General features: G+C 45.9%; 1 protein-coding gene across 7 annotated transcripts in view; it reads left to right on the top strand.

Annotated features, from left to right (window-relative positions):
- The window catches only part of ACTR3B (actin related protein 3B), a 127,118-nt gene that overhangs the window by 71,533 nt on the left and 42,230 nt on the right, over positions 1–13,355 (top strand). The window contains exon 10 of one of the 7 annotated variants that reach the window (XM_077995202.1): positions 139–423. Coding sequence (XP_077851328.1) covers positions 139–171 — 33 coding nt within the window. The 3' untranslated portion in view covers positions 172–423. 7 annotated transcript variants of the gene reach the window in all.

The raw sequence follows: 13,355 nt of genomic DNA on the forward strand, positions 1-13,355 counted from the left end.
TCCTTTGATTTCGTTTTATGCATATGTGGGTTTAGTGCTGATGTGGTGTTGTCAGATAGAAGTTAGAACCCAAAATGGGACAGTCCGATAGAATATGCTCATGTATTTTTTTTTTTCCCCAAAATTCTTTGATTGCAGGGAATTTTGAAAGCTGGAATGAGGAAAATCTAGTCTATGTGATTATTGAGTAAAAAGAAGTCCTGCTGACAGCCAGAGATGGCGAGCAGGTGGTAATGGGCAGTTCGCCTTCCTGCACCTTTATCAGTGTTTGCTTGAGGGAGTCGTGCCGTCAGCATGACTCCCTCGCCTCGTTCAGACTCAGGTTGCTGAACTGTACAGAGAAGAGAATCAGGCCCAACAGACAGCACTCAGCATTGCGTCGCCTGTACCGTGCAATACTTTGTAGCTTTTAAAAAGAATGAGGTAAATCAATACAAATTCAGATGAAAAGATAGCTACAGTATAAAGTGAAAAAGGAACTTGTAAAATTTATGTATTTCATTTGATATAAAATATAGTTTGCATATCTTTTGAACTATATATGCTAAACTCTTAAAGTAAATAAAATATCTTTGGGGTAGAATGGTAAGTTTTACTTTCTCCATTTTGTGTTTTAAAGTTGTTTGAAATTTTGTTAAAATTTTTTTATAATTAAAATTTATTTCTGTTTAGATAACTTTTGTGGGTATAAACAAATTATAGTTCAGTTTTTACTGCATATTCTTAAACACTTGTCTAATAAAAAGTACAAAGAAAGGGAAACTAAAAAGAGACTGGAGTACGAAAATTAAGAAAGATAGCAGGTCATGGCCTTCCCACTTCAGTCCCGGCTGACATTCGCTGTGTCTTCTCATCTGTGAAAGCAGCAGCAGGCGAGCCCTGTTCAATCTTAATCCCACCATAAAGCAGAGGAAACTGCCAGCAGTTACGGATTGTTCCTGATGGGGTGGGAATTTTCTTGTTGGACAGTTTAGTTCCCTGGACTTCTATAGAAGTTTTGGAGTAGAGATGGTCTTGGAGACCAGGTAGATGGAGTCCGTTATTTAGTAGATAATGACACTGAGCCCCAGAGTTGGGAAAAGGGGGTGAAAGGCACCTGGGTTACGTGCTAGGTGAGATCACATGGCTGCCAAGTGGCATGGTTGACTTTTAAGCCCATTTCCCGCGTCTTTGAAAACTCATGCTTATCCCACCGTATCACACGAAAATTATGTAAAATGTAGAGGGAAGAGGATTCTTCTTTTCGTTGCCCACACTGGAGTATAGTGGCATGATCAGGCTCAAGCGATTCTCCTGCTTCAGCCTCCCAAATAGCTACAGGCACACACCACCACAGCCATTCTTCAAAGAGGGAAACCACAGATTATTCTTCAAAGAGGGAAACCCTGTCCCTGACCACTTTGTCACTAGGATAACCATTTATTCTCTGTGGCTTTCAGAAGGGTGTAGCTTGGCCCTGGCTGTCAAGTTTGTGCAGAATAAATTCTGTCTTCCCTCAGCCGTCTTGGTTATTTGTACAGGACCTCTCCAGTGTTACAAGTGCCTTGCAAGTGATAGAGAATTCAAGTAGGGTTGAGAGGGGGAAGGATCGACTGTCCTAGGGCTGGCCATGCTTTCTCCTTTGTCACATAGCTGAGCTCTGTACCCCGCTGTGGGAAAGGAAAGACACAAAGGAGGCCACCTCCTTTGCCACCTTTCTAAGTTAGAGTAGACCAGTATGTGTTACGAGAAAAATTAATCCAAAATCTCAGTGTTTAGCAGCAAAGGTTTCTTTCTTTGCACGTGGTTCATATCTGGTGTGGTCGGCAGTAGGCTCTGCCACCATGTTGTGGCTGCCCTTGGGAACGTTGCTTTGCGTCCCTGCTGCCGGGGAGGAGACAGCTGGCGGGCCATTCCGCCCCTCCTCCCTGGGCCGTCACCTGGGCCAGCCGCCACCGGACACTGGAAGCAGGAGGGTGACAGAACGTTTGGTGGGCACCGCTGCCTCTCCTGTAGCCACCAAGAAAGGGACTTCTTTCCAAGGTATGGGGCTTGATGACTAAGTTGAAGTTGAATACTGAGGCCTAAGAATGCCCGTTTCTGTGCGTTAGCCTGCCAGGTAACAGCTGCTCTAGTGTTTTTTTCCCCATGGTGATGAGAGACCGGGAGTTGGCCAACTTTTTCTGTAAAGGGCCAGATGGTGAATCATTTTGGCTCCTCAGGCTGTATGGTCTGTGCTGCATTTATTCAGTTCTGCCAGAGCAGCCGAAGACCGTGTTGAACGACTAGGAGTGGCTGGGTTCCTGTAAAGTTTTATTTACAAAAGCAGGAGAGAGCCTGTTGTAGACATGTGAGGAGATACTTATGAAAGCCTCGTTCTAATACTGTCCGGGTTGGCCGGTGATAATCATCTGCGGACCCTCCTCAGGTGGTGCATGTGGAGGCGTGGCCTTGCCAGTTCCTCAGCAAGTCAGTGCCGCCTTTAGGAGAGACTGGAAGAGTCACCGCTGAGCTCTGCTCACAGCCCGGGGTAGTCACACGTGCTCGGCTGGGGCTTCTGCTGACTCGGTTTCTGGAAGCTGTCAGCCCTCCCAGGTGGACTCTCACTGTGTGGGATGGAGGAGCGTCCCTCCAGAAGCAGCATCTGAGCAGTGAAGCTGCACTGACGAGGTTCGCTCCTGCTCAGTGCACTCCCTGCTGTGCTCCCTTCTCTGACTCCGACTCCGAAGTGCGGCGGAGAGCACGCCCCAATCTGTGTGTGCAAGTGCACAGATCGGTAGGTTTGTGGGTTTTTAAAAATAATTCTAAAACACTCTTCTGGTTAGAAGACGTGCTGCAAGTACTTCTGCAGAGCACGCAGTCGCCTTTCTCTGGACAGCGCGCGTTCCTGTGTCTTGGGGTGTGCCTTTCCTCTTGGTTCACTGTGTGGCGCTTCCAACCTGCTGGGCCACTCTTGCCAGGCAAGACGCCCTGTCTCCAGGAGTGATGTTGCCGATTCCTGACCTCGGCTACCTGTGAGCTTTCACTGGTTTCACAGCCTCATTTGGCCAGCTCTGCTGGCCGCATAGACCAGCAGAGTGGGTGCCCTGAAGATGTGCTTTTGGCTTCCGAAGAGGTGGTCGCTCTCCCTCTGCCACACCTGCGCCTTGAGGTGCTTGTCTGGACCAGTGGGGCTGGCCTGTTTCTATTTCACCGGACGGTTGGTAGGATTGAGCACTACCAAGCAAGTAGGAGGTGTGTGTTTTAGGTTCTGCCGAAACCCTCCTGGCTTTGGAGTTATGTTACTCAGACCGACGGACGAGGAGAGGACAAGAACATAGGAGGAGAAGAAAAGATGGCCTGGAAAATTGAGAATCTTTTTTCCCCTAGCTCTATTGAAATATAATTTTTAATTTTTATGAGTAGTTAGTAGGTATATTATTGAGGTATATTGACAAGTAAAAATTGTATGTCTATATATACACACACATCAAGAGCAGGAAAACTGTGTGTATTTAAGGTGTACAGCGTGATGATTTGATGCAGGTATGTACTTCGTGGAATGTTTACCACAATCAAGCTAGTGAAGACACCCGTCACCTCACACAGCCAGCTTTTTCAGTGTGTGCGGTGAGAGTGTGTAAGATTCCTCTCAGCAGATTTCCACGACACCGTGCCCTCTTCCTAACCACTCAGCATGCTGGAATTAGGCCTTCAGAGCTTGCCCATCTTGTAACTGCAAGTTTGTTCTGTGTGACTAACATCTCGCCACTCTGCGGTGCCTGGTAACTACCATTCCACTCTGCTTCTATGAGTTTGACTAAAAATTCAGAATCTTTAAACAAGCAAAACAGCCTTTTTAGGTGAAAGTAGCCATCATCTGGCTGATTTTTATTTCAGTCTGACTTGCAGATGAGAAGGGTATTTACACATTTGCTTTATCTGTTCCGCCTCCGGGAATGACAGGGGCGGGGGCCTGTGGGAAAGCCTCCGTGTGAGAGCAGGTGAACATAAGCCTCGGCCCACCGTGGGCTTCATCCAGGAGCTGTGAAATGGACCGGAGTCTGGGTCCCACCCTAGGAGATTCTGATGTAATCGGGCTTGGGCTGGGTGGAGCCTGGGCACCTGGATCTTAAAAGCTTCCCAGGTGACTCTAATGTGCAGCTAACTTGAGACCGGCCATCAGCGCCTGCCCACTCTTGGATCAGCCAGTGTTTAGTAACTTGCAGGCTTTACTTGAGGGGGAGGCCAATTTGAATCGCTTTGTAATGTAATGGATGTCTTTCTACTTCTCAGTTCTATTCAGGAGGTACTTGAGTACCTACTAGGTACAAGACAGTGTTGTTAAATTAGAGGATTTAAGTATGTACGAGATATGGTTCTTGTCTTCAAGAGCTTATAAAAAAGCTAAAAATACTGAAATAACTCTAATGGGAACCTCTACAAGCTAAATGTCATTAAAGTGAATCATGCAAATTATGGTAATTGAGAGAAGGGGCAGATTGCATTTAATTAGAGGGGATCAAGAAAGGCTTTGAGAAGCTGCCGTCTGAGCTGAATCTGAGAGCTTGGCCTGCAGAGCTGGGGGTGGGTGGACAGGCCAGGTGGAGGGAAGATAATGAGCGCAGATAGAAGGAGAGTGGGCAGGTGCCTGCGGTGCCTGTTTTGGCCAAAGCCTACAGTGGGAAGGTAGTGGGAAACAAACCTAGGTGGGAGGGTGGGGCCAGCAACAAAATATCTTTAGCCTGCTCCAGTGGGTTGGGAGTTGTTAAAACCTCCTCTTTATGAAGTTTGTGAAGCAGATGTGAATACATCCTACTATAGCAAAGGAATTGATTTTTCTGTAACAAATTGCTTGAATATATATAATTATGTTAATGCATTTTAAACTAGAGAAGCACGTTGCAGGGTAAATGAGTTATATTTATAATAAATATATACTTTTTAGAGACAGAGCCTTGCTGTGTCACCCACGCTGAAGTGCAGTGGTGTGATCACAGCTCACTGCAGCCCCGACCTTCTGGGCCCAGGCAGCCCTCCCACCTCAGCCCCTCAAGTAGCTGGAACTACAGGCGTGGGCGACCACGTGCAGCTAATTTAAAAAAATTTTTTTTTTTTTTTTTGTGGAATTGAGGTCTTGCTGTGTTGCCCAGGCTGGTTTTAAACTCCTGGCCTCAAGTGATCATCCTGCCTCAGCCCCAGGGCACTGGGATTATAGGCATGAACCACTGCGCCGTCTCTATTTTTAGTTTTTAATGTTTAAAGGTATGTTTAAATACCTTTAATATTTGAAGAGAGAAAATCAGAAAAAATACATACCATTGTTTTTTTTCATCTTTTTTCAAATAGGTCTTTTATTCAGATGAAGTCCTGGCTGAAGTGTAATATGTGAACAGATAAAAAGGTAGCTGCTCTGGTTTTGTCAGGGTAGTGGGCAGAGAACGTTCCCGAGTTCCGCTCTTTTAGCCCCAGTTCCACACTAATATCCCTCGTAACATCTGTTTGATGCTTCCTGTTGATACATCCCAAAATGGCATGGTTTTGTCTTACTGGGAAGGGAAGGCTTATGTTAACAACTGGAAATTGGACATTGACTTGCCCAGCTCACAAGAACATTGAGACACCTGTGGCCGTGGGAGGCTGGTGGAGACGTGGATGGCGGAGCTCCGCCACTGCGGCAGCATCGAGTCATGTCAGTGAGCACCTGCAGAGTGCCAGGTCCCCCTGTGGGCACTGAGCAGCGGGGCATGGCAGGGCTGTGCTAGGAGAGCCACAGGAGCTGGGGTGGGTGTCCGAGTGGACAGGAGTGTGAGGATCCGGGTCTCTGTTCTCCAGTGGTGCTCGGTGGTGATGGCAGTGTCTTCTCCGTGCTGCCCAGGGTGGCCACTGAGCCCCTGGCATGTGACTGGTACAGCTGAGGAACAGCGTTTTAAACTTTTAACTATTGTGAGTTGAAATTGCTGTATGTGGCTAACGGCTACCCTGTGGGACAACTCAGATCAACTGAGATCGGAGTGAAGGCTGGTGTGACCTGGTCAGTGCCGGGAATGCAGCATGGGTGGGGAAGGGCTTTCCAGCAGCGGGAGCTGTGTGCAGCGCTAGGGTGAAGGAGAGTAGCACGATCCTGTGGGTCTGGAGGGAATTTGGCTTCCCTGGACCTCATGTTTGAACATGGGAATGGGGAGTGTGAAGCCTGGGATGTGCTTGGGGCCCGGTTACACAGGGCTTATGGGGAAGGCACAGGGGCCACCGTTACCAACGGGGCCTCCGAGGAAAGACAGGCACATCCACCTGGAGGGGCCTCGCATGGAGTTAGATTTTATCCCGAGGGCGTTGATGATTTTCTCCAGGGGTGTGATGTGACCCAATTTAAGTTCTAGAAAGGCACTTGGGCTGCACCAGGGGATGTAGATTGGAGATGGAGTTTGGATTCAGGAAGACCAGGCGGAAGGCCACTGTAGAGCCACGTGGAGGCAGGACAGCGCCCGTATTGGGAAGTGGCCGTAGGTGGCTCCTGGAGGAAGCGGGGAGAGGAGAGAGGCTCCAGAGCATAGGTGAGAGCTTGACGAGTGGGAGGAAAAGGTTCAGGGTTCTTGCTGCTTATCTAGGAGGGCGGGGGGTCATTTACTGACAGGAGATACAGGAGCGGGGCACCTTTTTGAGGCCGCGAAAGACTAAGTCTAGTGTGGTGGAGATGTTGAGTTGCATTTGTAGGTTGAAGGCTTTGCAGGTCTGGGCCAGACATAGAGATTTGGGGACCAAAGGTGTGCTAACAGAAATAAAAGGTCTGCAAATGGATGTCACCGGGGGAGAGTAGCAGGTGAGGACAAGACGGCCTTAGCCTGAACCAGCAGAAAGGTCAGGCTTTTAAGGATGGGCAAGAGAAAGGAGACCAGAGAGACTGTCAGTCAGGGCTCTTCAGAAACAGAACCAATAGTGGGTATTTCACAATCTCTTTTTCTTTTAAGAGGTGGGTCTTGCTGTGTTGACCAGGCTGGTCTCAAACTCCTGGGCTCAAGCCTTCCAAAGTGCTGGAATTACAGATGTGAGCCACCACACCTGGCCACTATCTCTCTATTATCTATAAAATTTAAGAAATTGGCTTCCTTTCAGGCTGGCAAATTCAAAATTTGTAGGAAGGCTGGCAGGCTGGACACTCAGGCAGAATTCCTTCTCGGAGAAATCTTAGTTTTTGTTCTTGAGAGCTTCAGTTGATTGGATGAGGTCCAACCACATTATAGAGGGTAATCTTTCCTTAATGCTGACCCCGTCCACAAAATACCCTCACAGCAACACCTTGGTTAGTGTCTGGTTAAATCACTGGGTGCTGTGCTCTGGCCAAGTTGACACACAAAATTAACTGTCACAGAAGTCAAGAAGGGGTCGCCAGAGAAGAGAAAGAAATCTCTAGAAGCTAGGGGGCCCTATTAAGTGACACTGAGAGGTCACACAGGATGAGGCTCAAGAGGTAGCCCTTGGGTTCACCACACAGGGGTGAGTAGCCTCGTGAGAGAAACCCGGCAGAGGCCAAATCACAGCAGTTGCAGGCCGAAGAGGGGGTGGTTAGAGGAAAGAAGATGTGTGGGTAATCCTTGTAAGACATTTGCCATTCGTTGTTATGTCCCTTCCCGTCAGGCAGCTGTTTGGAGCCGGACCTGGAGATTTGCTTGGATTTCTCCTCGGACACTGTTGGGTATCATAACAGCCCGTATTTTAGACATAGGTTTGTTCAGACTTTGCTGGGATTGCAATCTCTGGGTTCAGTTCGACAGTGAAAAGCTCCAGTTCCTAAGGAAGTAAAACTTTTCAAGAACACAATATAGAAATAGCAGGGGCTTCTAATAGAGCTGTCCTCTTAGCCTGTCGTGGTCGTGGGCACGGAAATAGCAGGGAGAGGGGAAGGCATGTCTGTGAGCGGTTCTTTGCCTTGCACCCGCAGTTACAGAGGATGGCTGATAGGTGGCACTGTGTGTCTGCCAAACGGAGTTAAGAAGAGAGCCTCTTAGTATTCCAGGAATGAAAATTTTTGTTATTTTTAATACCACATTTGATATTAAGAACTTGCTGTTAATATGGATTTTATTTCCAGTCTTTCTGACATAAATTTCAGGAGATTGTTGGGTCATGTGTGGTGTTTATAATGGTATGTGCTGTGGGATTCTTTTACCAGCTTAAAGACACAGCCTTTCCATCTGCAGAGGTGGTTTAAAATGGAGACTTTTATTTGGCATCATGAAATATACATTTATCCGGCAAGGTAAGGTTGCAGGCTATTGAGAAATCCAGTTGACGTGGGGAACTGAATAAATAGACGACGGCTGACACCAGGTGGGAAGTGAAAGGTGTGCTGTGAGACAGGGTTGGAGGGAGGAGGGTGGTCAGAGGTTCACTGAAAAGAACTTAGACTCTACACATGAGCAGAGTGCATGATTTCCAATCTGAAATTCATGTTCAATATAGAAAATTTGAGATGTAAAAAACACTATTACAAAGCAGAAGTTACTCCTTTATAGTCGCTGTTTGTTTGTTTATTTACTTATTTATTTATTTATTTTGAGACAGAGTTTCGCTCTTGTCACCTAGGTTGGACTGCAGTGGTGCAATCTCCAGTCACTGCAACCTCTGCCTCCTGGGTTCAAGTGATTCTCCAGCCTCAGCCTCCCGAGTAGCTGGGATTATAGGCACCCGCCACCACGCCTGGCTAATTTTTGTATTTTTAGTAGAAACGGGGTTTCACCATGTTGACCAGGCTGGTCTCGAACCCCTGACCTCAGGTGATCCGCCCGCCTTGGCCTCCCGAAGTGCTGGGATTACAGACGTGAGCCACCACGCCTGGTCATTGCTGTTTATGTTATTACTTCATCTTTCCCTTTTATTTTCATGAACCGTATATAGGTAGGTAGATATATCCTGTATCCTGTTATATTTATGTTTCATATGCTATGTATTAACACCACTATGTTGTAAGCACTTTCTTAAGCGATTAAAATTCTTTAAAAACATGATTTGTAATGAGGCCTGATGCTCCATGCTGTGTCCGTTTCAGTACCAACTCTTTTTTTTGTATTTAGGTAATTTTGATACTTTTCTAGCTTAGGTCAAGATTTATTGCATTACCAGGATATGTATGCTTCACTGGCATAATCTGGCATACACAGGAGTCTGTAACTAATGGTGCTTTTTGAATCAAATGATTGTGATTTGAGAATCTGCTGGCTTGAGTGGAGCAGATATTTTCTGGCTAAAATGCTGACCCGGTTTAACCGGTTTTTGAATATGTTTGGATTTCCAGTCACAGTTCTGAGTGGGCTGTGGGAGGGAATGACTGTGGGCTGGTGTCAGGAAAGTGTCCAGAAGACTGCTGATCGCCAGAATGAAACCCAGGAGATTTGCCGATTTCTCACATTGTATCAAAAGTGATAAGGGATCACTTTGTTTTCTGAATTCAATGTTTTTTTAGAATCAGTCATATTGGACTTTGGCTTTTGTGGGAAGCGTTTTGAGCAGTATTATTTTTAGATTGTCGTGGTTAAGAGTATAGGCTCCAGCGCGTGGGTCACCACTTGGGCCAAGCTGCTTCCTAGCATCATGACTGCACTCATTCCCCAGCCCCTGTGTCCTCAGGTGCAGGATGGGCCAGGTGTAAGCATCTCATGGAATTACCAGGTCACCCTTACAGAGGGTGAAGTGTAGTGCTTGATATGTGATAAATAATATTACAGGCGTGACTTGGAGATTTTGTGGGTTCAGTTTTGGACCATCCCGATGAAGTGAATGGCACAATGAAGTGAGGCACACACATTTCTTAGTTTCCCGGTGCACATGAAGGCTATGTTTGCACTATATTATGGTTTAATTGTATAATAGCATTATGTCTAAAAAACCAGTGTACATGCCTTCATTTAAAAAATATGTTATTGCAAAAAATGCTGATACAGAGACATGAAGTGAGTGTGTGCTTTTGGGAAAATGGCACTGACAGACCTGCCTGGTGCTGTTTCCTCAGACCTTCAGTTGGTAACAAACACATTATGGGTGAAGTGCATTATGGGTGAAGTGTCTTCTAGTGAGGCGTCCTCACCACCTGCTCTAGACTGCACCTTGGCGCTTTTTCCCACGCCATTTTGCCCTGCCTTGCTTTATTTTTTTCTCCATGACATTCGTTTCCTAATTTGCTATATATATTTACTTATTTAAACTTAATAGTTATGCCTCTCTACCTGAAACACGTCTCAAGAGGGCAACCATTTTGATATGTCAGATTCATTGCTAACCTGCGGTGCTTAGAACACTCCTGGCCCGTGCGGGGTGCTCAGTAAGTGCTGCTGACCTGGTGAATGAGATACACGGCACACTGTGGGGCCTGGGGGCTTTGCGCTCTTGCAGGGGAGTCAGGGAAGGAGGGGTTGCCAGGTTGGCGAGGTGGTGAGCGAGGGCTTTCCAGGCACTGGAGACATCCCTCAGAGATGCTCAGAGTCTGCAAGACCACAGAGATGTGGAGGCTGGAGGGCGGGGGTGCAGGTTGGGGTGAGACCTGAGGGGCCTTTGTCTGCTGTCTGGGGGGTTTGACTTTAGATTTGAAGACCAACTCTATAATCTTACTGAAAGAAGTATTTCAACAGATAGGCTGAGTAAATATTTGTTAAACTGCGAAAGTAAACCTTGAGTTCAGAATCTTATTTTAGGAAGTCATGTTAACGTAGGTGCAGGGGCTTACGCCTCTGTAATCCCATCACTTTGGTAGGCCAAGGTAGGAGGATTGCTTGAGCCCAGGAGTTCGAGACCCGCCTGGGCAACACAGGGAGACCCCATCTATAAAAAAAATTAGCCAGCTGTAGTGGAATGCACCACACCTATGGTCCCAGCTACTTGGGAGGCTGAGGTGGGAGGATCCCTTGAGCCCAGAAGGTCAAGGCTGCAGTGAGCTGTGATTGCACCGCTGCACTCTAGCCTTAGCGACAGAGAGAGACCCTGTTTCAAAAAAAAAAAAAAAAAAAAAATTGTCACGTTGGTCTGTGCTCTATAAGCAGTGAAATAAAACAGTGATGTATGATATTTTTTCATACTTTGAAAACAGTATTAGATTAATAGGGCATTTAAAAATGTTTCGTCTGTGCTAGATTTGCTGCCGAGAGAGCTTTCTTTCTAGACTGTTGTGTGGGATAATCTGCTTCTTTTCTATAAATAAAGGGGTTGGATTTTAAAATACTAAAATGTTATTATTTGTGACATCTTTCCTTTCTTTCTTAGAAAAAATGTTTGCTTACTCTTCCTTGTGGAAATTGATTAAGAATGCAGGCTGGCCTTCGTGGCTCATGTGTGTAATCCCAGCAATTTAGGGGGATGAGGCAGAAGGATTGCTTACGACCAAGAGCTGGAAACCAGCCTGGGTAAGATAGCAAGACCCCATCTCTACAAAAGAAAAAATTAAAAAATTAGCTGGATGTGGTAGCATGCACCTGTAGTGCCACCTACGTGGGAGACTGAGACAGGAGTATCCCTTGAACTTGGGAGGTGGAGGCTACAGAGAGTTAGGATCGCACCACTGCAGTTCTGCCTGGGTGACAGAGTGAGACCTTGTCTCAAAACAAACAAACAAACAAACAAAAAAACCCTATTAGGCTAAATGTTTATATTTCTGAGGTACAGAATTATTAGAATAAGCACTGTTGCTTTACTTTGAGATGAGATGGAAAGAATACATTTATTGGTAATTTCACATATTTCTCTTTTTTTCTGCTTTTTCCTCACTGTGAAGGTGAAACAAGCATAGGTAATAAGAAACTAAAGCAAATGACGCCTGTAAGCCACATTTAAGCCATCAGAGTAATGATGGATAGTCACTTGAGTTTAAAAATAATAAGCTCAGATACTGTTTTAATCCTCATAAAAGACTAGTTAGAAAACCAATTTTACTTTGATGCAAACAAACTAACTAAAGTTAGAGAAGGGGTACTAAGAAAATGAGTGGGGACCGTCTGTTCTCTCCTGATCCCGCCCCTCAGCTGCTGTGGGGTCATCTCCTTGTGTTTAATCTCCCATCAAGACTCCTGCTGAATACATTTTAGGAATGAGAGGCAGACTCTCAACCGTGTCATTTTCTCAGAGAAAATTGGATTGTGTGTTGGTAATAACAGTGCCTGTCACACTGAGAAATGGTTTGTCGTGGGCATGGCTGAGAGGCTTCAGACTGACTTTGTTGTGGTTTGCTCTCTGATTTATTTCTTGTGTTTTCAAGCACCGGGAAAGGGATGCTGACAGCGTGAGGGGCAGTGAAGGCTGCGAAGTTGAGTCTAGGGCTTTTTCCTTTTCCTTGATAAAGTAACTTTTCTGTTTAGAATGGAAATAACCCTTCCATTAAAGTTTTTCCATTTAATCTGGGCGAGGGGGGAGGTATTGCTTTTGTAGTTGAGTGTTAAAAAAGGTTTTCCTTGGTTTCAGTTAGTATAACACTTAATTTTTGATTTTCTGTTTGTCATGTGCAACGTGGTTGTTGATGGTAAGAATGGGTTCAAACGGACTAAGGATCTAGCACCAGAAATACCATTTGACCCAGCAATCCCGTTACTGGATATATACCCAAAGGACTATAAATCATTCTGCTGTAAAGACACATGCACACGTATGTTTATTGCAGCACTGTTCACAATAGCAAAGACTTGGAACCAACCCAAATGGCTATCAATGATAGACTGGATAAAGAAAATGTGGTCATATACACCATGGAATACTATGAAGCCATAAAAAAGGATGAGTTCATGTCCTTTGCAGGGACATGGATGAAGCTGGAAACCATCATTCTCAGCAAACTAACACAAGAACAGAAAACCAAACACTGCATGTTCTCTCTCATAAGTGGGAGTTGTACAATGAGAACACATGGACACAGGGAGGGGAACATCACACACCAGGGCCTGTTGGTGGGTCTCTTAGGAGAGGGGAGAGCATTAGGAGAAATATCTAATGTAGATGACGGGTTGATGGGTGCAGCAAACCACCGTGGCACGTGTATGTATACCTGCATAACCAACCTGCATGTTCGGCACATGTACCCCAGAATGGAAGCATAATAATAAGTTAAAAAGTAGTAACGCTTCCTCCATTTCCCACTGCATCGGATGTGGAGGTGTTTACAGCCACAGAGCACTTTTTGCTCTATTAGGAGATGGCAAGTCTTTTGACCTTGACTGGCCCTCAAGGCCAGGGTTCCACCTCACTGCTTCAGAGTTGCTTTCTGTTTGTCCTGGGGAGACATGCTGTGTTGATGGTGTTGTGTTCTGCTGCGGAGGGGAGTCCACGTTATAAGAGGCTTGTTGTTGGATTTTGAAGTTTATCCAGAGGAGGGTCCCCAGAACAGCAAGAGGTCCTGAAAAGATGGCCTGTGAGAAATGGTTGAG

Source organism: Macaca mulatta, chromosome 3 (genome assembly GCF_049350105.2).
Source record: "Macaca mulatta isolate MMU2019108-1 chromosome 3, T2T-MMU8v2.0, whole genome shotgun sequence".
NCBI lineage: Eukaryota > Metazoa > Chordata > Mammalia > Primates > Cercopithecidae > Macaca > Macaca mulatta.